Source organism: Euleptes europaea, chromosome 2 (assembly GCF_029931775.1).
Source record: "Euleptes europaea isolate rEulEur1 chromosome 2, rEulEur1.hap1, whole genome shotgun sequence".
NCBI lineage: Eukaryota > Metazoa > Chordata > Lepidosauria > Squamata > Sphaerodactylidae > Euleptes > Euleptes europaea.
In genome coordinates this window covers 101,474,604-101,497,407 of record NC_079313.1, presented here as the reverse complement: position 1 = coordinate 101,497,407, position 22,804 = coordinate 101,474,604, and the positions used below count along the sequence as shown (strand labels likewise).

At 43.8% G+C, this 22,804-nt stretch overlaps 1 protein-coding gene across 1 annotated transcript in view; it reads left to right on the top strand.

The window, feature by feature from the left end:
- Nucleotides 1–22,804, top strand: part of NAV1 (neuron navigator 1) — a 234,224-nt gene that overhangs the window by 108,654 nt on the left and 102,766 nt on the right. The window contains exon 5 of the mRNA XM_056844035.1: nucleotides 7,462–7,827. Within this exon, the coding sequence (XP_056700013.1) occupies nucleotides 7,462–7,827 (366 nt within the window). The remainder of the gene's footprint in view (nucleotides 1–7,461; nucleotides 7,828–22,804) is intronic.

Genomic DNA, 22,804 nt, shown 5'->3' with positions numbered 1-22,804 from the left:
ACGTATTGTACATTTTAAAAAGTATTTTAATACACACTTTCCTGTGCACATGGCTTACCTAGAAGGAAAAATATATATGAGAATGAATAGAAGGAACGGAAATCTGCATCAGCTGTGAACTGAGCACATGCAACGGTCTTTACTATGCCCCCTAAACAAACAAAAATAATAACAAACAGTAAGTCCATTTGGTGCTGTGGTGGTTCATGATGATGTAATTTGGAACCTCAAACTCTGCGAGGAAATTTTGTGAGCATCCTCATTGTTTTTAAAGATATTCAGGGACGCAGTTTGGAGAAGGATGGATTTGGCTCTGAGCTCTTTAGTATAAATCTTGTATTTAGTCACGGGTATGCTTCCTGTTCCAAAGCTTCCCTCTGAACACCTGTTACCATTGGCTAGATTAAACTTGTTTACCCTTTCTGAGAGATTTTGGTACAATAGGGAACTTTATCCTGAGACACACATTTCATGAATAATTCCAGTTCTTTTCAGGGCAGGAGTAGTGTCAGTACCACGCTGTCGAAATGGACCGACGAGTCCTTAGTCCTGAGTGTCATTTTCCTTAGACCTGGGTACTTGGCAGCGTGGCCTCTCTGTAATAAATTTTTCCCTTGGCTTTCTGCAGTCCAAATGAGCTAATGCAGTGAGAGCAGCTTTTTGGGACTTCAGCAAGCAAAACCACAGGAATATTTGTGTATATGTTTAGATCATTGTAATTTAAAGGGGGAGGAGAAGGTGGCTGGTAAGGTGAGCTCATTCCCAGAGGCTGAGTACATGGAATTTGTGAGCAGACTGCCAGCACCAGGGAATGAGGGGGAAATTGCCACTCTCTGTCTGCTGTTTTGATCTACATAGTTCTAACTCTCACTGGGTTCCTAAGCTATACCCTGAGTTTGCCTGGAAAAGTTGATAAGGAGATGGGACAGGACTGTTTTCTTTTGAGATAATAGCCTGAAATGGGATCATGAAACTCTTAGCACGGAGGCCTCTGATTCTGACAGTTGCTTCATATTCTTTCCCACTGAGCCATTACATAAGCATAACTTTCTGTTACCACTGGACTGGGCTTGAAGTTAGTGAGAACCACCTGGAATTTTCTGGAAAAAAGCTATTGAGGAGTTCATAAATCCAAAGATTAATGCTGATTGTGGACATTTATAAATACTAACCCAGCTGCATATAATGGCAAGTTACTTCCGTGCAATCCTGCCTTACTACTGCTCATCTGCCTCCTTCTCTCTCCTAGTCTCTCCCCCCAGCAGTTCTGGCTGACAGTGTGTGCTGCATAACAAGAGTCTCACGCTGCCTGCCTCGCTCCGTGCAGGGTGGGAGCTGCCAGATGAACCCCACCCAGATGATTCACCACAGCATGGGATCCAGCGAGGGAGGGATGCTGGGCTGCTTCCAGTAGATTTGCTTTGCTAAATCTGGAGATGTTGTATCAGGGGAGATTGCTTCCTGGAAGAAATCCAAGGCATTGCTTGTTGATAGAGTCAGACTAGACTTGGGAGAGCTGGGTTAGCTGAGGGGAGAAGCTAGAAGTCCAGGGGAACATTGGGGAGGCAAATCTAGGATCCACAACAAATGTATAAACCTGGCCCACAATGTGGTTTTTGCAATTCAACACAAAATGTCGAAAATGCAACACTCATTGGTTCAAGGAAAGGGAGCATATCTGTGGCTGCATTCTCTTTCTGCAGAACAGGCTTGAGGCTATCCAATAGCTTGGCCTATCTGGTAATTTAATTAATTTATTCATTTATGTTTTTATTAACCTTTCCCCCAAGGAAATTTATGTTTTTATTCACCGTTTCCCCAAGGCTCGTCTTCATCCCCTGCCTTTAATCGTCATAATAACTCGGTGAGGTGTGTACTAGAGCTAGTTATGAGGTAGATTTGGCTGGTCAGAGTGAGTTTCATGGCTGAGCAGGTAATTTAAATCTGCGGCCTTGTGGTCTAAGTCCAAATCTCTAGACATTCTCCCCAGTTATTGTAATGCCAGTTCTGATCTCCTGGCGATCAGGAGAATCTCCATATTATTTCAGGCATGTACTTTATTCCTCCCTTCAGCTGATTCCTTGTTCTCTCCTGCTCTGAACTAATAGTATATGTTGTTTAATATATTTAGGATGTTTCTGTATCAGTTTTACTCCCAGTTCTCAAAGTGATTCACTATTTTAAATCAAGACAATGGAATTTTTTTTTTAAAAAAACACCACCTACAGTGAATGTAATGTCCTATAAAACATCTCACAAATGTAATCAATCAACAGCAGTATAAAACAGTCCAATTTATCCTGAAAGAACTAAATTCCCATACCTAATGCCTCATGGAATATGAAGTCTTCATCTGCCTGCCAAAAAAGTAGAATGGGGAAGAAGTGAGAGTGCTTACAGGGAAAGCACATTCCTCAACATTGAGGCAGCCACTAAAAATGCCCTGCTCCTGGTAGATATCATTTTAGAATCTCCTGGAGATACAATTCTGAGCATGCCCTCAATGGCAGAATTTAAGAGTGGGGAAGATCATCTAGGAGATATTTCCAGAGATATTTTGGGTCCAGGTTATTTGACATCAAAGCTGGCAATGCAATAGTGTTACCAGCTCCAGGCCACGAAATTCTTGGAAATTTGGAGGGCAGAGCATGTGGAGGTTGGAGTCTGGGGAGGGGAAGGATCTCAGCAGGGATGTGATGCCATAGAGCCAACCCTCCAAAGCTGCCATTTTCTTCAGGAGAACTAATCTCTGGAGATCAGTTGTAATTCCAGGAGAACGACAGACCCTACCTGGTGGTGGTGATGGGAAGCAAATGATTAACCTGATCTTGTCAGATCTCAAAAGCTAATCAGGTTTGACCCTGGTTAGCACTTGGATGGGAGACCATGAAGGATAATCCAGGGTTGCTACACAGAGGCCAGCAATGGCAAACCACCTTTGTTTGTCTCTTGCCTTGAAAATCCTATAGGGTCACCTTCAGTTGGCTGTGACTTTACACACACACACATAGGGAAAGAGTATGGAAAGCTTGTCTGAGCCACTTTTTATTTTCTTAGATTTTAGCAGATGTTGCTTATGTGATTTCAGACTTCTCTATGTCCATGAGCATTGTGTGTTTGTATGAAAATGTAATGACCGAGTTTTAATTTCTTGTAGCAAAATAAGTTTGCAGACCAACTGTCAAAGTGAAGCTCTCTACATGAGGCAGGGAACAGAAGCTGATTGTGAATGAAGTGCATAGAACAAGCGCAGAGGCAGATTTAATACAAGCCTTATAAGGTCCCAGAAAATGTGCATGTGGCTCCACACAAAAAGACCATTAATCTAGCTGTGCCCCAAAACCCAAGTGGGCGAAGCAGGTGTATGAACAAAGGATGGTACAAACTGTGCTCCCCACATGTCTGTATCCTAGGGGTGGTGGAAACTGTACAGCAATCTGAAGCTTGAGCACAGGTTGCTGCATCAGTGAAGACCTAACTAGACGTGATGCAGAAGGTCATTAATTAGTATCACTTGAATTTTTAAAAATCTGATTAGCAGCACTATTTGGGGAGAAATAGGAGGGCATGTTTAACCTTTTCTTTGTGCATTTTTCCCTCCTTCCTTGAAGCTGCATTTAAATCTGCACAGGAAAAAAGTAGGTATGGATTCTGTCTTTTAGAGCTTACGGCTGAGCTTCCTGCCTCCTCCCTTCACTGAGCTGTGTGCAGGGTGTGTGTGGGGGGGACATGATTTACATTGAGCAAGTGGAAACGGAAGAAAGGGTTAAACATCTCCCTTCTTCAGAGCCCTTCCCTCTTTTTCTGTATCGTCAGCATGGCCTGTTCATTACTAAACAAACAAAACTGAAAGTGGGAGAACCTAATTGGAGATTTCCTAGTTATAGTCTGAGAACTAGGTTTTAGACAGATTAGAGGGTAGCACAGTCTGGAACAAGCCTTCATGCTGTCTGGTCAATCTGCCCACTGGCTTGTTTGAAAATACTGTATGAGTGCAAAATAGTTTTCTTGTTAATTTCCTTTAGCAGTCTTTAACAAATTAGTGCAATGGGACCAGTGGGGATCTTTTAGATCAATATTGAAAGTTGCTTCAGCAAAATCTTTGGCAAATAGGGTTTTTAGCTCCAGGTTGGAAAATACCTGGAGATTTTGAGGGTGGATCTTGAGGAGGGTGGGGTTTGGGGAGGGGAGGGACTTCAGTGGGGTATAATGCCATAGTCCACCCCCAATGGATATAGTGTGGTGTTATCTATAGGCTACATGCATCAGTTAAAAAAAATGTGTTTTTTTAAAGGGTGTGTATGTGCATGAATACTGGCATAAAATAACATACTGCATTGAGACATGATCTACCACACCCACATTTTTTTGCAAAAAATATGAACCATATAATAGAAGAATAATGTATGATTGTAACTAAATTGCAGGGTGCCAAAAATGAACAAAGATTAGAGGGACCTGTAAGGCAAGGAATATATTTAGTGAGATAGCACCCAGATGATTCAGGCTGTGACCTGTCCTTCACCTCGAGTTTTGATGTATGGTCCTTCTTCCACTATACCACTTGAAACTGTAGTTGGGTGTGTATGTCACATTTTTTAATGTTGTTTCATTGTGGTGGGAAAAGCTCACTGTATGTGGCATCTTAAGAAAAAATATCTAACCTAGTCCTTCCCCTGCTGTACTAATGTTATATACTTATATCCCACTTCTCAGGCTGTTGTCTCCCAAAGTAGCTTACACTAGCAATAATACAGACAGTCCCTGTGCATAGGCTTGCCAACTAAAAAGACAAGACACACAAAGTAAAAGTAACAGAGGGAAAAGGGGAGAGAGATCAACCTGGCACTTAAAATGTGTTATCTTATTGGGATTGGCTGATATTTCCTTACTGGCTTTTTTGTATAACTGCTTAGGGTGGCATTGTCAGCCTATATTTAATTTGGTACATTTATATCTTGCCTTTTCCCATAGAGAATTATGGAGTCTCCCATTCAGCCACAAACAGACTCCAATGTGCTTAGGTTCAGCAAGGTGGTTGCCTCGTGTGCCTTGAAGTGCTGAAAATATTTTTATGTTTAGCTGTCCTTCTTGCTGATTGTTGTTGCTGATGATCTACCCACAAGTTTCATTATTTTCCTACGCAGAAGTGGTTATTACACAGGAAATGTGCCCACAGAGTGCAAAACAAGCTTCACTATCTTGTAGTATCTGTAATCTGTATTGCTGTTACCCAAAAGGCTGCAGTTTCCTTGTTAAAAGGAAACCTCCATCACAGTGAGGGACAGTAGCATTAAATGTTGCATGGGTTTGTGTCAATAAAAAGTATTCCAGTTAAGATCTCATATGCAGCAAAGTACTGTCAGCCATATAGATTTGAACAACGTTAAGATCCAGGAGATCGGGAAGTAGCAAATGAAATCCTCAAGTTTCCCACAATGAACTGTTGACCAGGAAGGAAGTGCTGAATTGAATAGGGTCATGATGGAGAGGCTGGGTGTGAACGTTTCCCATAAACGCAGACTGAGCAAGGATTGTGTCTGTCTGAAGGTTTAATCTTTAGGTTTAGCAGGTTTGACATTTCAAAAGAAATACTTTGGTTAAGCAAGTTCTTCAGTAAACAGAACTAATACTGGCTCTTGTAGCAAAAGAAGGCTTCTGAACTGAAAATGATTTAAGAATCACTGACCAAGTCTAACCACTTGTGTGAAATAATGAGTTTTCTCTGGTGTTTAATTGTAATTCCTATTAATTTCTGTTGGAATTATTTTAAACCACTAGAAGAATACAATCGTCCTTTTGGGAAGAGCAAGAGAAGGTAACCTTTCTTTGGCAGTCTTCTCAAATAGCTATCCCCTGCTGCATTGAAATGCTATGTACCAATCTCCATTATCAGTTTTAATTTCTTTTGCAAAGCTGCCTGCTACTTGACAGTAAACAACAAGAACCAGTGCAACAAAACAGCTAAATTGAATCCCTTCGCTCTGCAGATCTTGTCAGCTTCCACCCATGTTGCATTGTTAAAACCATTCACTCCAGCTAGCAGTGGTGTGGTTTACTGCTGGAAATTTGGAACCAGCTAGCTTGGCTATCAGGTTAAGCTGAAAGACAGTGTTCCGTGATTAATTGAAATCTGAATGATGGAAGAAAAAGGGTGGGATAAGGTTGTGCTGTGTATGCCTCTGCCAGCAGGGGGCACTCAATAATTCTGGGATTCTTTAAAATCAGTCCTTACCTCATGAGTCGGATCAGAGCGCAGGGGCATTTCCCTCCTGGGGTTAGTCTGGGAGGCTGTGCTAAGCAGAATTTTGGCAGGCTTTCTTCACAAATTAAAAGGCTGAAAACCCACATTTAATTTCAGTTTAATAAGACAATATTTGTGCGTCAGTGTAATTATTGAAACCATGTCTGCAGGGCTTTGCAGGGTGAGCCCCATCTCTCCTGGAGCTGTGAATCCATTCCAGAGATGGCTTTAATCATCGCTTTGTATTTGATGTCCAGTAACTGCTTTTATTGAATGTAAATGAAAGGCATGCCTGGGAACTGGGGCATCAGCAAGGACCATTAACTCTCATGCCTGCCTTTATTTGTAATGGAAACACAACATGTTGTACTGCTGTGTTGATAATGCCTTCCTGCACTTTATATACCAGATCCCAGGGCTGCTTTTAAAATTATGGTGTATGTGTATATTGGGGGAAGTGTGCATGGGGAGGGGGAAGTATTCTGAATTTGGTGGTGACTTCTCTAATGCACAGCACTGAAGTGTCTTGCCGTCTTTTGTCCAGAACATGTTCTCTCCCCCCCCCACCTGCTGCATTTTAGCCTTTGTCTGATAGCCCCACACATCCGCATTTAAAGACAGTAAGGTGATCTCTATATATATTATACAATGGATTTGCAGCGTGTGTGAATGAGAACACCAAACTTCTGTTCGCCTCTTTTAAAAAGAAAATCAATAGTGGATGTGCATATAAGTGCTAGAGGGATGATGCACTCTGCCTTGGGGAAAAAAATTAAAAACAAAGAAGATCCAGACATTTCACAGTATTGCTGAAGGTAACAGGACAATAGCAGTGGTGCACCTCTTTTATAAGGGCAAGCGGAACACTCCTATCCCACAGAGATGTAATGGGGGACTGTTCAGTGTTTAAAGAGTTGCAGTAATAAAAGGGGAGGGGAATTGTACCCATTTGCAGCACTGATACCAGCAGGCAATGTCCCAAGATACTCACACAGTAATATACTATGCTACAATGCCAGTTGCAAACGAAAGTATAGTGGCACCTACAATTTGCCTACATCTTTATGAGGCTTCTGTGTCTTAACCTGTCCATACAGTCTGAGGCCACAATGCCCAATAGTTATGATTTCCGATTCAGCATATCTATGGATGTTCTGATTTCCCCTCGACTCTTGCTTCTAGCCCTCAAACCCTTTCTTTCTGCTCTGTTCCTGCAGCTCGCTGGAGATGACATGTTATGACAGTGACGAAGCCAACCCCCGCAGTGTGTCCAGTTTGTCAAACCGCTCCTCCCCCCTCTCCTGGCGCTATGGTCAGTCCAGCCCTCGCCTGCAGGCTGGAGATGCCCCTTCTGTGGGTGGGGGCTGCCGCTCAGAAGGTACCCCCAGCTGGTACATGCATGGGGAGCGAGCTCATTATTCCCACACCATGCCTATGCGCAGCCCCAGCAAGCTCAGCCACATTTCACGCCTGGAGCTTGTTGAATCTCTTGATGCTGATGACGTCGATCTCAAGTCCGGGTACATGAGTGACAGTGACTTAATGGGCAAGACTATGACTGAAGATGATGACATCACCACAGGGTGAGTACTGCCGACAGGCGTCAAACGTGCAACTCAGAGTTGACTGCGTAGCAACAGAAGTGGACCTTGATAGTAGGGGGCCCACCAGCAATCAGGCTACAGTCATGTTAGTCTCATGGGGCGATGTCACATCACAACATTTACTAGGCAGACTATGTTTATGGGGTGGTTTGCTGTTGCCTTCCCCAGTCATCTACACTTTACCTTCAGCTCTGAAATCAGTCTGTGTACCTTTAGTGAAGTGAACGAGGAAGCCTGAACATACAAGGTGTTTCTTTGGTATCCATTCCTGTGATCGTCTTTGATTATCAGTGTTTTATTTTTTGCATCTAGCCCACCTTGCCATATGTCTTAGCAAAAAGACTATCCTGTGCTAGTTTTCAGCTCTCCAGATGTTCATGCATTTAGCACTTGCTGTCACTTTTGGTGTATAGTTGCCAGAATGGCACATTGTCATATTGCTCTTAAGCATTAAAAAAATCCCATACCTCTAGTAGAACATTTAAAGAAATGTACTGCATAGATAAGTGGTTTTTGAGGAATTTGAGGGAGATGTGGAAATGAGTATACTGCTTCTGCACAGCAAATAGCCACTCCTGGCATGAGGCAAGCTATTTTCTATCAAGCAATTGTTCCCATCTTGGGGCAAGGGAATGCTGTTTTGCAGAGGTTGGGAAGGGTGTCTGGTTTAAATTGTATACCGACAGGCTCTAGCCAGCATTTTAAACCTTCACTTGCTTTATAGATTATGTAAGTGAAGATAGAGAGGCCGGCTGCCTGGCTATTACAGTAATAGAAAACAGGATGTGTGGAAATGAATGGATGGCTAGATACACCTAGAGGTTCTGTATATAGCAACATCCAAGGAGGTTCACAGCAGTGGTCCATGCTGCCTTTCTGCAACTGTTGCCTCCATTTTAAATCAAGCTGTTTCAGTGGTAGGTCAGCAACAAAAGGCTTTTAAATAGGATGTTTGGGAGATAAGGAAATTATGCAGGATTTGGTCACCCCTTGAGAAGAAGTCTTCCTGAAGAAGTCTTTTTTGTTTCTTGGTGTTTGATCCAGCCAGTTCTTCATCACCATCCTAATACTCTGAACCTAAACTTTTGTGAAACGAGACTGATTCTCGTGCAGTATTTTTTAGAACTCGGTTGCCTATTAGTTACTTACTGGGCTAAACACACAAGTCTATTTTGGACCTGTATCATGGTTTTTTTCCAAATATGTGCTTCTTGGTAAACAGTCTAGAATGGCTGCTCAGTTTTCCTGGACAATCGCTGCATATTGTCCCAAAGCACATTTGATCAATTAGCAGCTCCCTTAAAAAATGGGGGGGGGGATTGGGTGGCATGAAATTAGCCCAGAACAACTCTGTAGGCTTGCTAGATCACAAGTTAGACAGTCTACCTTTACCTTAAAAACTATGAGGCAGCAAAGTAGGATGTTGCTAATGTGTATCTACCCTAGCAGTCCTTGACCAATCCTTCTTTTCCCTAATCTGAAAATCTGTTGGTTTAACTGAAAATCTGTTGGTTTTAATTAATTCTGTATGAATGGAATGTTTTATTGTATGTTATGGTATATGTTGATGTTACCCACCTGGCCATGGCAGGGATAGAATGGGATATAAATCCAATAAATAAATAATCTACTGTGGAAGGTAAGATGCTAGTTTTATTTCACAGAAGATGCCAGAAGAGATTGGACAAAGGAACTCGTAGAGAAGGCTAGAGGGGTGGGTGGGCTAATAGCTGTATTTTATCATGGAGTCTTGGAAACGTTAAAGCTATAGGCAGGATCTTTAGGTTGTGATCTGGCTTGGCTAGCTTTGTGTGGCTTACTAGCTAAAAGAATTGTGTTCACAGCACTTAACTGTAGCTTTTGCGTGTGTCTGGTCAAATGCTAATAGGGCTATAGCTATATCTGAAAAGCAGCAAAAGAGAGGAGATTTAAGCAGAAATTCCTTGACAGCAACCCAAAGCTAAGCTCTTTAATAGCATTCTCATACAACGCAGCTTATCAGTATGCTGTTAGCCCTGTTATTCTTATGGGGGAGAGTTTGAAGGATCTTATCCTCTCGTTTATTGTACTCTCATATATATCTTGGTCTGTTGAAACCATTTGGGGTCTGGCATGGGGGATCTTACGAAAAATGTTCCCCTAGGCATACTTTTCCACACAATCTATGACCTGAGTAAAACTGAATGAGACCCTAGCCTGAGGTGGAAGTGGAAAGTGCTGTCAAGTCACAATTTATGGTGACCCCATAGGGTTTTCAGGGGATGTAGAATGGTATAGTATAGCCTGATCTTGTCAGCTACGCAGGGTGTGTACTTGGATGGGAGACCCCCAAGGAATACTTTGCAGAAGAAGGCAATGGCAAACCACCTCTGCTTAATCACTTCCCTTGAAACCCCTATGGGGTCACCATAAGTCGGCTGCAACTTGACAGTACTTTACACACATAGGGTTTTCAAGGCAAAAGACAAAAAGAGGTGGTTTGCCTCTGCGTAGAAACCCTGGATTTCCTTGGTGCTGTGCCATCCAAGTACTGACGAGGGCCAACCCTGCTTAGCTTCCAAGAGCTGATGAGATCGGGGTTGCCTGGGCCATCTGGGTCAGGGTATAGCCTGACGTATGCAGATCCAAAGGAGGAATTTACACAATACCTGTTGCTTATTTTCCCCCACCCAATATAATGAAAGTAGCTGACTGGGTTCATTATGAATAGGCCAGATGGTAGGCCAGGAAAAAAATAGTTACCTGACCAACCCAAAATGGCTCTGAGAAAACAATTTTTGGTGGACGGACTGTAGTCACTGCTCCGGGGTGGGTGGGGTCTTTCTTAATTACTTCTATCCTGAGTGCCTAATATTTCAGCTGCAGCTTGAATTCATCTCTTCATTGATACGTGGAGTTATCCTAGGTTTGGATTTACATGTGACCAGGAGGGGTCATTTAGATCTCTTCTTTTCTGCAAATAAGTTAACAAGTCTTATTATAGCAAGCCTTAATTGATAGGTTTTTGTTCGTTGTGGGAAAGAAGAGCTTTTGGCCTTATTTTCTCCTTATTGCTCAACTCTTGCCACTGAAGAGACATGGAAATTCACAGGGTGAGATATTACGTCATGCATTTTCCATTTATCATTGAAAAGATTTTAAAAATCCCAGAGCTCCATCAAGGGAAGGGGTGTAGACTTTAGCCTAAAAATACTGACGTCTCGTGGAAAACCATGATGGGGAGTCCATTCTACAGCTCTGGTGTGCAGATGTGTAATTGTGACAAGCCCAGATCCCAGCTGTGAGGCCTCTTAACATTGCTGCTGTTGGAGTGTTAAAATAATGGTGCTTATCGCTAACTGTATAGATCTAAGTGGAGCTGGAGGATATGGTCTGACTGAATTAGAGAAATCTATGTTGGGGAAAACTAAGAGCTATTTCCTGCCAAATAATCAATAGGCTCAGTTTAGGGTTGCCAGCTTTTCTTTTCTTTTTACTGGCTCTGCTCCTGTACTTTCAGTGACAGATATATAGAAATTAAACAAGTGAAACTTTCCCCACTCATAATTAGGAGAAGCTTTGTCTTTTTAATTTATACATAAGGCTGCTATTGAATACATATTAACAGGGGAACAGTGGGGGGTGGAAATGATGTTGCATGATGTGTTGATGTCAGTGCATCAGCCAACACTCTGGAAACTCTATGGTCATAGGTTTTCCAGAGTGTCAGCTGACATGCTGATGTCATGTCTCCCTCCTGCTCCTGTCCAAAGCTCCCAGGGGTCCCAGGTAGTGGCCTGACGTTCCTAAACATGCCTGTTATTTGCTGACTCAGTATTTAATGTTGCACAATGAACAGACTCTGAGCAATTGTTGTGTTCAAGGAAACATGGTGAAGCGATAGCTTTGACTGCCATTACAGGTTTGTGATGACACATTCACACATACAAGCCACCCTCTGATGTTTAAATCATCGAGAGATTCATTTATTCACTAACCCAACTCTTTGAGGCATCCAAATAACACATATGGTACCACTGCTAGGCTGCATTAGCTTAGGATTTCAGTCTTTTATGATCATGTTTCTTCTCAAAGCCAGCCCTCCCCACACTGTTTGTTTTGGGATGGTCTCATTATCTTTGTCCTGTTTTATGATAATCCAGCCTTCCACTCCTTCTTGTCTCCCACCTCCCATGCTTGACTGAATGCCTAAATCCCACATATTGGAGGTTTCCTGTTTCAGTGCTTGAGAAAATAAATATCTCTGGTGCTTGATTTGTCCCAGTATAGGGGAGGGTGTTTGGTCTGTTCCAAGACAGCTTAAGGAAAGCAAGAGCCCAGCTGTTTGAGGGCTCTGGTGACAAACCGCAAGCCTTGGCAGGTGATGCAGGATTCAGACTAACATATTGGTGTCAGCCTTTACTCTCTGTGGGTGTTTCTCTCATTTTGTTCCTCTCTCCCAAGTGTTTTGAGACTGAAACCCTGCTACTATCATACATAGCCAAAGTTCTATGTGGGTGGACAAGTCCCGGAGAGGCATCCAATGCAAAATTTATCACTGTGGCTGACCCAATATTTCCAACAAAGGTGTGGTCTTTTTTTTCTTAAACTGTATTTTGATTAATATTCATACACCAACTGAGCTGTAATCATGTGACATAAAAAGGAGGCGGTTGCATTCTGAGGCCCTGTGTTCTACATTAAAGGCTGTTCGCTTCAAATGAAAGGCATCAGGCAATCCCATTTATGAACTTCTATGGGACATATTTGGGAAAGGAGCTGATATAAAATTTAATTAATTTTATACATATTTTCTTTTCCATTTTATCCTCCACTGCCTGGCTTGTATCAATTACAGCCTGATTTATATGTTTACAGGTGGGAGACCTGCAAGGACCCTTGGGGGACATCTCATTTCCCCTTTCCCCACTATTTCCTCTTTCCCTTCCCTTCCCTGGCAGCCCCCCTGTTCCTGTTTCCTTTTCTGCTTCCCATCCACCAGCCAACTTACTTTTATCTGCACCCCCAACTTCATGCTTTTCCTCTTTCCTCCCTCCAACAGCCTCTCCCTGGGAAAAGTCTGGCCAAGTTGTGCTTTGCCAGCTGAGCCAGGCCCATTAGCTCTGTGGAAGACCTACAAGGATTTCTGGGCAGTACCTCATTTCCCCCATATCCCCACCCCACACTATTTCCACTTTCCCTCCTCCTGGCAGCCCCCCCCCATCCTCACTTTACCTTGATTCCTTCTCCCCACCTACCAATCTACCTGTGAGGTAGGTTAGGCTTAGTGTGTGTGACCAGCCCGAAGTCACTGCGTGAGCTTTCACAGCAGAGTGGCGATTCCAACCTGGGTCTCCCAGATCCTAGTCTGAAACTCTAATCGCCACACCTCACTGACTTCCATGAGGTAGCTCCTGTTGAACTGTAGCAAGCACCTAGGCCTGGGTGCATCGTGCAAGTTGGGTGAAAGCAAGTCGCCCAGTGGTTGCTGCCAGGCCTGAGTCTTCCCTCAAATGCCAGAAGAGCCTTGAAAAGAGTTGTGGCCCCCTCCCCACGCCTTATTCTCAGAAACCAAGGCTTAAAGATTGGAGATGCTTTTGTGGTGGCCTAGCAAATACCACCGAGGACATCCGTTTCTTAAAACTACTTTTATCTTTTTGGGAAGTTTTAACCCGCCCCCCCCCCCGGCTTTAAGATTTCAGGTTTTTCTGCAAACCTGTTTTTCCCCTTCAGGTTTGTAGAAATATCAGTCTTGTCTGTCCATGGCCTCAATCTCCAGACTTAAGTATCCATAGATGGGGCCACAAGTGACAAGTGAGGGACCTGCAAAGACTTGCCAGGGCAATATTGTTGGGGTTACCTGGCAACAGCCACAGAGTGCATTCGTTTTGTAAAGCTACAGGCACTGCTGCTATTTTTTTTAAAAAAAAGATTTCAGGTAGTTATAGGGGTGCCACTTGAAATGGCCTCCTGGTGCCAAGAGCTCCATACCCCCAGTTTTAGTTTGCAGCAGCTTTTAGCGTGTGCATTTCTGTCATAATATTGACCCCCCACCATACCCACCACACTATTGTTGTGGTCTGTAGACTGAGAGATAGTGAGTTTCGGGACTGGGCTATCCGTTCTCGAAAGGGCTTGAGAGAAATGCTGCAGCCTAACCAACTACTAGTGCACCAGCTGCAGCCTGGGCCTCCCCAGAAGGCCATATTACTTCAGTCACCTTAGTAAGTATGAAAAGGGAATACGGTAGTTTTCCTCAGTAGAGTTCTTCAGCAGGGGCTCTGCTATGTTGCTTGCAGAATAAAAAGTAACTGCTCTGTAGCTGCTCTCTAACCTAGAGCACTTCCCTCCCTGGAATAAAGTTAGCTGTTTATATGTTCTTTCCCCAGTTGGAGCCAAAAGCGGGGGGCATGGGGGGAGGAAAACAGCACCAAGGGAAAGAATTCCCCCCCTCCATCAGCTTAAAATAATTGCAGGACATCCATCCACAGATCTCTGCTGAGCAGAATGTTCACAGTTCTGCGTATGCTGAGCAGATACAGGTCAATGTCCCACAGGAACCAAAGCCAGCAGAAGAGGCTGCTGGGATCTCCAGTGAGGCATAGCTCCGTTGTTTTCAATGGTAGTCAGACCATCTTTCTGGAAGGATGAGATGTTTTGTGGGTGGGAAGAAATTCTGCACACATGCAAGAATTGTGGGTGGCAGTTCTTCTCTTTCTTTACTTTTATCCTATTGTTCAAATGCAATGCAGAACTGTTTTTAAAGGCCTCAGCCACACACTTCACAGAAAGAAGGAACAAAGAATGTGGAAAATATCATGCTGTCGAGTGTTGCTTTTAGTTCAACCCAATTTTGAGAAATAATCTGGTGCCAAACAAGCACAAGTGTCTCATTAAAAACCCTGTAAAAATGACTTTGTTTTGCTATGCAAATATGTCTGTGGGTAGCTTCTATGTAAGAATAGGCTTCAGTCTGGGATGCAAATGGTTTTTGTTTGTTTGTTGTTTGTTTTGATCCCCTCAAATCAAATCCTCATTTTAGCTTCCCCCTCCCCATGAACCACTGTTGAAAATCTCTTGTTTGAATCATGAGGAAAGGTGGGGTATAAATATTTTAATACATAAATTTAAGATAGTGTTTTGGAAGCATGAATAGGCCACCCTGGTTCTTCTCAAATGCTTGGGTATATGACTAGAGTTACGATGTAAAATAAAATGTCATGAATATGAAGTATGGCAAAAATAAATGGGATTCACTGTTGTCTTTAGTTTAATATTGGTGGTGCACTTTGTTCTCATACTGCAGTACTCCGTCTGGTCTGGATCACAACATTTAATCTTTTCACTTTTGCTAGCCTTTGTTTCCCTCATGTGCTAAAGTTGCTCTTTGATACCACAAATCACAAAAATCACACAAGGTTGGAAGAGACCACAAGGGCCATCCAGTCCAACCCCCATCCATGCAGGATCCCACAATCAAAGCGCTCCCGACAGATGACCATCCAACCTCTGCTTAAAGACCTCCAAAGACGGGGACTCCACCCCCCCTCCCGAGGCAGCGCATTCCACCATCTAACCGCCCTCACCGTCAGAAAGTTCTTTTTAATCCACTTAGGGCTAAAATATTGTCGAAGGCTTTCACGGTCAGAGTCATTGGTTCTTGTAGGTTATCCGGGCTGTGTGACCGTGGTCTTGGTATTTTCTTTCCTGACGTTTCGCCCGCAGCTGTGGCAGGCATCTTCAGAGGAGTAACACTGAAGGACAGTGTCCTTCAGTGTTACTCCTCTGAAGATGCCTGCCACAGCTGCGGGCAAAACGTCAGGAAAGAAAATACCAAGACCACGGTCACACAGCCCGGATAACCTACAAGAACCACTTAGGGATGTTGAAAAAAAAAAACAATTTCGGTAAAATTCGGATTCAGCAATATTCAGCCCGTTTTGATTCGGGAAATGCCGAAGTCCGAACTCCCCTGATTCGGATCCGTGGAATTCGCCGCCAAGTTCCGAGTTCAGGAAAAAATTCGGCTGAATAAAGCCATTAAAAACACATTTGCGCCTTTCCGTGACTCGGGGGGGGGCATTTTTGGAGGTAGAGGTCCCAAAATTTCAGCGTAGCTTGAGCGAACCCTTCTTGCAAGAACCCCCACATTTTGTTAAGATTGGGTCAGGGGATCCCGAGATATGGAGCCCGGAAGGGGTCCCCCCTCAAAATCGCCCACAGGAATAAAGGCATTAAAAACACATTTGCGCCTTTCCGTGGCTCTGGGGGGGCATGTTTGGAGGTAGATGTCCCAAAATTTCAGCGTAGCTTGAGGGGACCCTTCTTGCAAGAACCCCCAAGTTTTATAAAGATTGGGTCAGGGGGTCTCGAGATATGGGGGCCGGAAGCCCCCCCCAAATCACTCACAGGAATAAAAGCATTAAAAACACATTCGTGCCTTTCCGTGGCTCTGGGGGTGCATGTTTGAAGGTAGAGGTCCCAAAATCTCAGCGTATTCCTGTGAGTGATTTTGGGGGGGGACCCCTTCTGGGCCCCATAACTCGGGACCCCCTGCCCCAATTGTCACCAAACTTGGGGGTTCTTGCAAGAAGGGTCACCTCAAGCTACAATGAAAGTTTGGGGCCTCTACCTCCAAAAATGCCCCCCAGAGCCACAGAAAGGCGCAAATGTGTTTTTAATGCCTTTATGGTTATGCTGCTGATTTGGAGCCTCTGAATTTGCCGAATTTATTCGACGATCGCCCCGAACTCGCCAAATTCGGCTTGTTGTTTTCCCGCCTTTTTTGAATTTGGTTCCATCCGAACTAGAAACCACCGAATCAGGGAAAATTCTGCTGTTTTTTGGTTCGGGATGAACCGAATCGACAGCCCTAACCCACTGGACACTGTCCATATTATGACACATGGTGATGATGGTGTTCCAGAAGAAGCAGAAAGACATCTGGGGACTGTTGCAGAGGCTTTAGTCCACCTTAAACGTTTGTGCCCATGATTTTTTTTGAAGTAAATCTTACATCGTGGACATTTTCTTCTAGACCTTTTCCAGATGCCATAATTTTAGCACATGCACCCTGATAACGCTGATTGAACCACCTGGTGTGACATGGGCACAAAGCTTCTTGGGCCAGCTGGAATGTCTTGGCAGGTGCCAGAATAAGAGGGCAGCTGCAGGAGGCACTGTGGTGAGTGGCAGATTTAATGGGCCTGCCCTGCAGTTAATAGCTGAGGCTGACACATTTTTTTCAGGACAATTTACAGGCAGCAATTTCCTGTGAGTTTGTAATTGAATGAACTGCAAGGCAGAAGGCGCCACCAGGGACTTCTAAAAACATTTTGCACTTGCTGCAGAGTGGGCAGGTGAGTTATTTGCTAGCTGCAGCCTTTCTTTTTCATTGCAGAATATGAAGGAGTCTCTGCAATGTCATATCTAGCTCTCATGTTTTAATTGTTGATTCCACCAACAAGCTGAGGGAGCAGCATACATGGTTCTCCCTTCACAGTTTTATCCTCACAATGACCCTGTGAAGAAGGCCAGGTGTGGGAGTGAATGACTTGCTCAGGGTCACCTGGTGAATTCATGGCCAGCTGGGGGTTTGAACCCCACTCTTTCTACTGCTAACCTGAAGCTCTCATTGCTACACTCCACTGGCGCAGTGGAGACTCTTGGCATGTTTCATTGCTCTTTTATACAGGTGTTGTCTCGGTGAAATCAATGTTGACCTATACATCCTGTCCCAGGATTTGAATTATGGAGACTAGGACCATAACTCAAAGCAGTGTTGGAGAAGGATAATCTTTTGACCAGGTGATTCACTGTTGCATTTGTCCGGCGTCTTCATTTGAGACTTGACCCATATGTTAAAATTATAACTCTTTGTTTTGTATTTACTATGCTAAATCTCGGGTGAGGTTTTGCCAGCTCCCTGCAGGGTCCTGTCAGCTATTCTGGGAAAGGCTGGCTGGCGAGCTGCCCAGCCTTATTACTCTATTTGCATGAGTAGCAAAAAGAAGCTGTGATTGCTTTGCAGATGCTCAGAGGAGGGGAGGGGAGAGGGAGGGATGAGCAAAGGCACGTTTCCATGGCAGCAGAGCAAGGTTGCTCCTCAGTGTACATACTAAAGATGCTCTAGGAATCTGTAGTGGGTATTCTGTGGGTTTACAGTGTGCTCTGGGTTTGCTCCTTTATTAGAACTCTTAGGCTTCATTTTGGTCACATTTCCTTTCCATAGAGAGGAAAAAGCTGTGGGGAGTCCAGAGTCAAAAATTTATTCCCAGCACGAACACAGTCAAATTTTCTTCCCCTGTCACTTTTCTTCTCTTTCCTTTAAATTGCATCAATATGGTTTAGGGAATAATGTGGACTAGAATACAAACACAACTGCATTTGTGCATATGGGCAGTGGGCATGAAGCATAACCCTCGAGAAATCCAGGAGGCACAGATTTTTGCTAAAGAGATTCTATTACCATCTCTTTAGTCATATGGTCTCTGGCATGTTCACAGCCCATTAGCTTAGGAGTTCCCAAACTGTGTGAAGCATATGGATGATTTCAAAGAATTTACCAGGGTAAGGGCCCTCCCTCTTGAAAGGACTCCAGCTGTGCTGTGCTTTTTACAAAAAGCAACATGGTCTCAGCTAAGGCAGGCTGAGTGTATCTCGATAGCAAGGCGGACTATATGTATATCCTTGATTCATAATGTAAAATGAAAAGATCTCTTTTGTTGTAGGCAAAAGTCACTTGGGAATGATGTTAGTAGTGTGATTCTCTGATCATTTGTGGTACTCATTTGAACAGTGCCCTCATGTCACCTATCTTTCTACACTTCAGGTCCAGGTTTTCCTCTTCTGCTCTATGAAGATAAATTGTTTCTAAAAGTAATTTTTCTGGTATGGAGTTGTGGAATAAGAAAAAAAAGGTTCTTTGGCCTCATATAGGCAGACAGGAGCTAAGGTACTGTTGTGGTACCATTAGCGTTAAACATATTGTCTATGATGGGTTTGCATCTTTCTTTTATAACTACGAAATATGTGATCAGAGGGTCCCTTGGGCTGTGAATATCAAAACATGAAAACATTTGAACATTAAAACATCAGTACATCAAAACAGCATTTAAAATATTGAAACAATATAGAAAATATTTAAACAAATTAAACAAAAATGGATAAACACACAAATACACGCAACAACACAGCCAGGGAGGACAGCCAATAACAGTTAGGTCATTTATGTATGATCGCTTTAACCTCCTTTATTCCCTGTTTAAGCCAGGATCAAATTTTTCTGTATGCACGTTACTTCATTCCTTGTCGGCTCAACCCTGTTTCAACGCAAAATGAACCCAGCTTTTCCCATTCCTCCTCTGGCCTGAATTAAACTGTTTATCCTGGCTCATTCCGGAATCACTGAGCGAGGGTACAACTTTCTTGGGTTGAGCTTCGCCCCACCCTTTTCGAAACCCCTCTTCAAGGCAGCATATGGATAGCCAAACAGGGGAAGCACAGAAGACTGACTTCTCTCACAACCAATCACGAAGCAGTCCGTAAAGAGGCAGGCATTCAAGTGCTTCCTGCTACCTCTGAGCACTTTCTGAGCAAAATAAAGGCTTTTTTAAAACTAGGCTTGGATTTCTCCCTCCCTTCTTTCAGATTGCTCTGGTTTTTGTTCTTAAAATGCTTTTTTATGCGGCAGTTGGGTTTGGGGGGGAAGGAAATAATCTCTCGTGAGGTAAGCCAATTACAGAGCAGCATTTAAAGGGGTGGAACTTGATTTGGACTTGGGAGACTGCTTTTCTGTATTCATGCCGCCATCAGCACACAGTTTCGTCCCTGATCATTCCAGCCAGTGCATACCGTTTTCCCCAACCCGGGTTACTTTGATCCTAGCTGAAACAGGGAATAAAGGAGGTTAAAGCAACCATGCATTAAATAACCTTAGTGAGGGAATGCCAAGCAAAACAAAAAAGTCTTGACCTGATGGCAGAAGACAATGATACAGAGAGACAGACAAATCTCCCTGGGTAGGGAGTGCCAAGGTTTTGGCACCATGACGGAGAAGGCACTTTTTCATCTACCCTCAGATGGCATGGGCACCTGAAACAAGGCCTCCAAGGATGACCTGAGGGGATGGGTAGGTTTGCATAGGAGAAAATGGTCTTAAGGCATTCTGGCCCCAATTTGTATAGGGCTTTAAGGATCAATACCAGCACCTTGAATGGAGCCTAAACTAGGAACCATTGTAGATGGAATAAGACTGGAGTGATATGGTCTGTACGATCCACTCTAGTCAACATTCTGGCTGCAGCATTCTGTAACAACTGTAGCTTCCAGGCAGTCTTCAAGGACAGTCTCATGTAGAGCACATTGCAGTAATCTAATCTAGATGTTACCAGGGTGTACACCACAATGGCAAGATCTTTCCCACCCAGGAAGGGCCGAAGCAGGTGAAAGTCACCTTGGCCACAGCTGCTCCCTTTTTATTCAACAGGAGGCCTGGTCCAGCAGCATCCCCAAGCTGTGAACCTCCTCCTTTAGAGGGAGTGCAACCCCATACAGAACAAAAGATGTCCCATTTCCTGGGTTTAACATGTCCCCCACCAGTAGCACCTCTGTTTTGTGGAAATTAAGTTTCAGATTGTTACTACTCATCCTTTCCAAAACTGCCTCCAGGCACCTGTTCTTGGTTTCCACAGCCTCCCTGAGATCTTCTGGAAGTGCAAATAGAGCTGAGTATAATCCAGGTGACCACTCCTAGTGGCTTTACATTGATGTTGAAAAGCGTGGGGGATAAGAATGAGCCTTGCAGGAATCCATAGGCCAGAAACAAAGGGGTGGGGCAGTGGTTCCCCAGCACTACACTCTGAAACTTTGAGGTAGGAGTGAAACCACTGCAGAACAGTGCCTCCCAGTCCCAACCCCAAAAAGTGGTCCAGAAGGTATCGAAAGCTGCTGATAGGCACAGGAGAACTAATGTACAGTCCAAATTGGAATGGATGTGAGATATTTAATCTTCAAAGTGCTCAGCAAAATTATTGTAGTGGGCTGCACAGCTGTAGGCTGGAGCCCCACAGGCCTCTGACCACCCAGAGGTGTTCTGCAGTTCTACACTGTATGAAAGCAGTGGTGGCAGAGTCTGCCAATGCAGCCTTCTGAGTAGACACCTGTAGCTGTTTCAAGTAATGACTGCCTTTGATTTGTTCCTCCTGTTGCCTTGCATGGTGTTGTTTTAACTGCTTGTGTGTAAAGTGCCGTCAAGTCGCAGCTGACTTATGGCAACTCCTTATGGGGTTTTCAAGACAAGAGACTAACAGAGGTGGTTTGCCAGTGCCTTCCTCTGCATAGCAACCCTGGTATTCCTTGGTGGTCTCCCATCCAAATACTAACCGGAGCTGACCCTGCTTAGCTTCCGAGGTTGGACTATACCATGCTGCCTTCGCTTTTGAACTGCTTACTCCAACAACAAACTGAAGACCTTCTGGTTTTGATTGTTCTGTTGGGTTGTGGAGCTGTTCATTCTATGGAGTGATGATGAACAGGAGTAGATTATGTATGTACATTTCGAGTTAAGATTTGATCTGCTAATGTCTTTCAAGGGGAGAGGGAATGCATTGCTTCAGTTGCAATGACTCATGAATCTGAATGTTCTTTCCTGGATGCAGGAGGAACTGATCCAGCTCTGCCATGCAGCTGTTGTTTGCTAGTGTCCTGTTAAATATTGAGAGTTTTTTCTTCTCACAAAGAATTTTTTGTTTAAATTGAATTTTTTTTTGAAAAAGAACTCAAGCAACACTGATTTCCAAATAGAACCAGTGAAGGAAAAATAAAGGGAATGAGGTAATTCAGGGACTATCTCCGATCCTCTCAGCTGCCAAATGTTTTAGGATTATCACACTTCACACCCAACACACTAGTCACAAATATTGTATATGCCATGCATTCCCAGAGCAGTACTGCAACTGACTTTGAAGGTGCTCACTAGAGATGCAGTATTTCTGGAAATTTTGAAGCTGTGAGAAAAAGATTCCCCCCCCCCCTGGTTAAAACAACCCTTTGGGAAACATGAAAATATGTATTGCTACTAAGCATACTTATGGAATGTGATTGCCTTAGTTTTCTACATGCAAAATTATTCATCCTTTTGTTTAAGAAAAATAAGAATGAAGAGTAAGAAGTTGTCTTCCTTTGAGAAGTGCCTGGTAATTTGTGAGACCAAAGCTCAATGTATGGAGTTTTTATCTTCTTGTGGTTCAGTATGCAAATTGAGAGAGAGGTGGCAGAAGTCTAAAGGCCTGCCTTGCCCTGTGGAACTGCCTCTCTTTCTCCCATCCATGCCGATAGCACCTGTCCGTAATGCACAAGCATTCCCTAGGCTGGATGTAGGGCTCCCCACCACATTTTTTTTTTTTGCAATTATGGTAGGAGAACAGAAACCCCCATCTAGATTCCAGATTTCCCTCACTGCTTTAGTTGTGTGTGTTTGTTGTTGCATAGACTCAAAATACAAAGCTCCTCTGTGGGGATGAATTTGATGTTTGCCAACCCATACATCAATATTCAGAGAAAGCAGAGGGAGGGACGATTTTTAATTCCTTTTAGAAACAATCTAGGAAAAAATCGTGTGGTCACTGACAGGCTGACACAAATTCAATAATTACCTGACAGCTCAGGTGCCTTGAGATATGCCTGAGTCATTCATTCATTAACATTCCTCCAGACCATATAAAATGCTAATCAGGTTTCCTCCATCTGTGGTGGTTTTAAGACAGGGGTGGGGAACCTTTTTCTGGCCAAGGGCCATTTGCACATTTATGACATCATTCAGGGGCCATACCAAGTGTAGATCTCCCGGTGGGGGGGGAGAGGCTAGGGTTGCCAGGTCTCCAGCCACCATCTGGAGGTTGGCAACCCCATGGGAGGCCACACAGAAAAGGCCTGCAGGGTGCCCCTGCTCCCCCCTTCCCAGGCGGGAAGGAAGCCA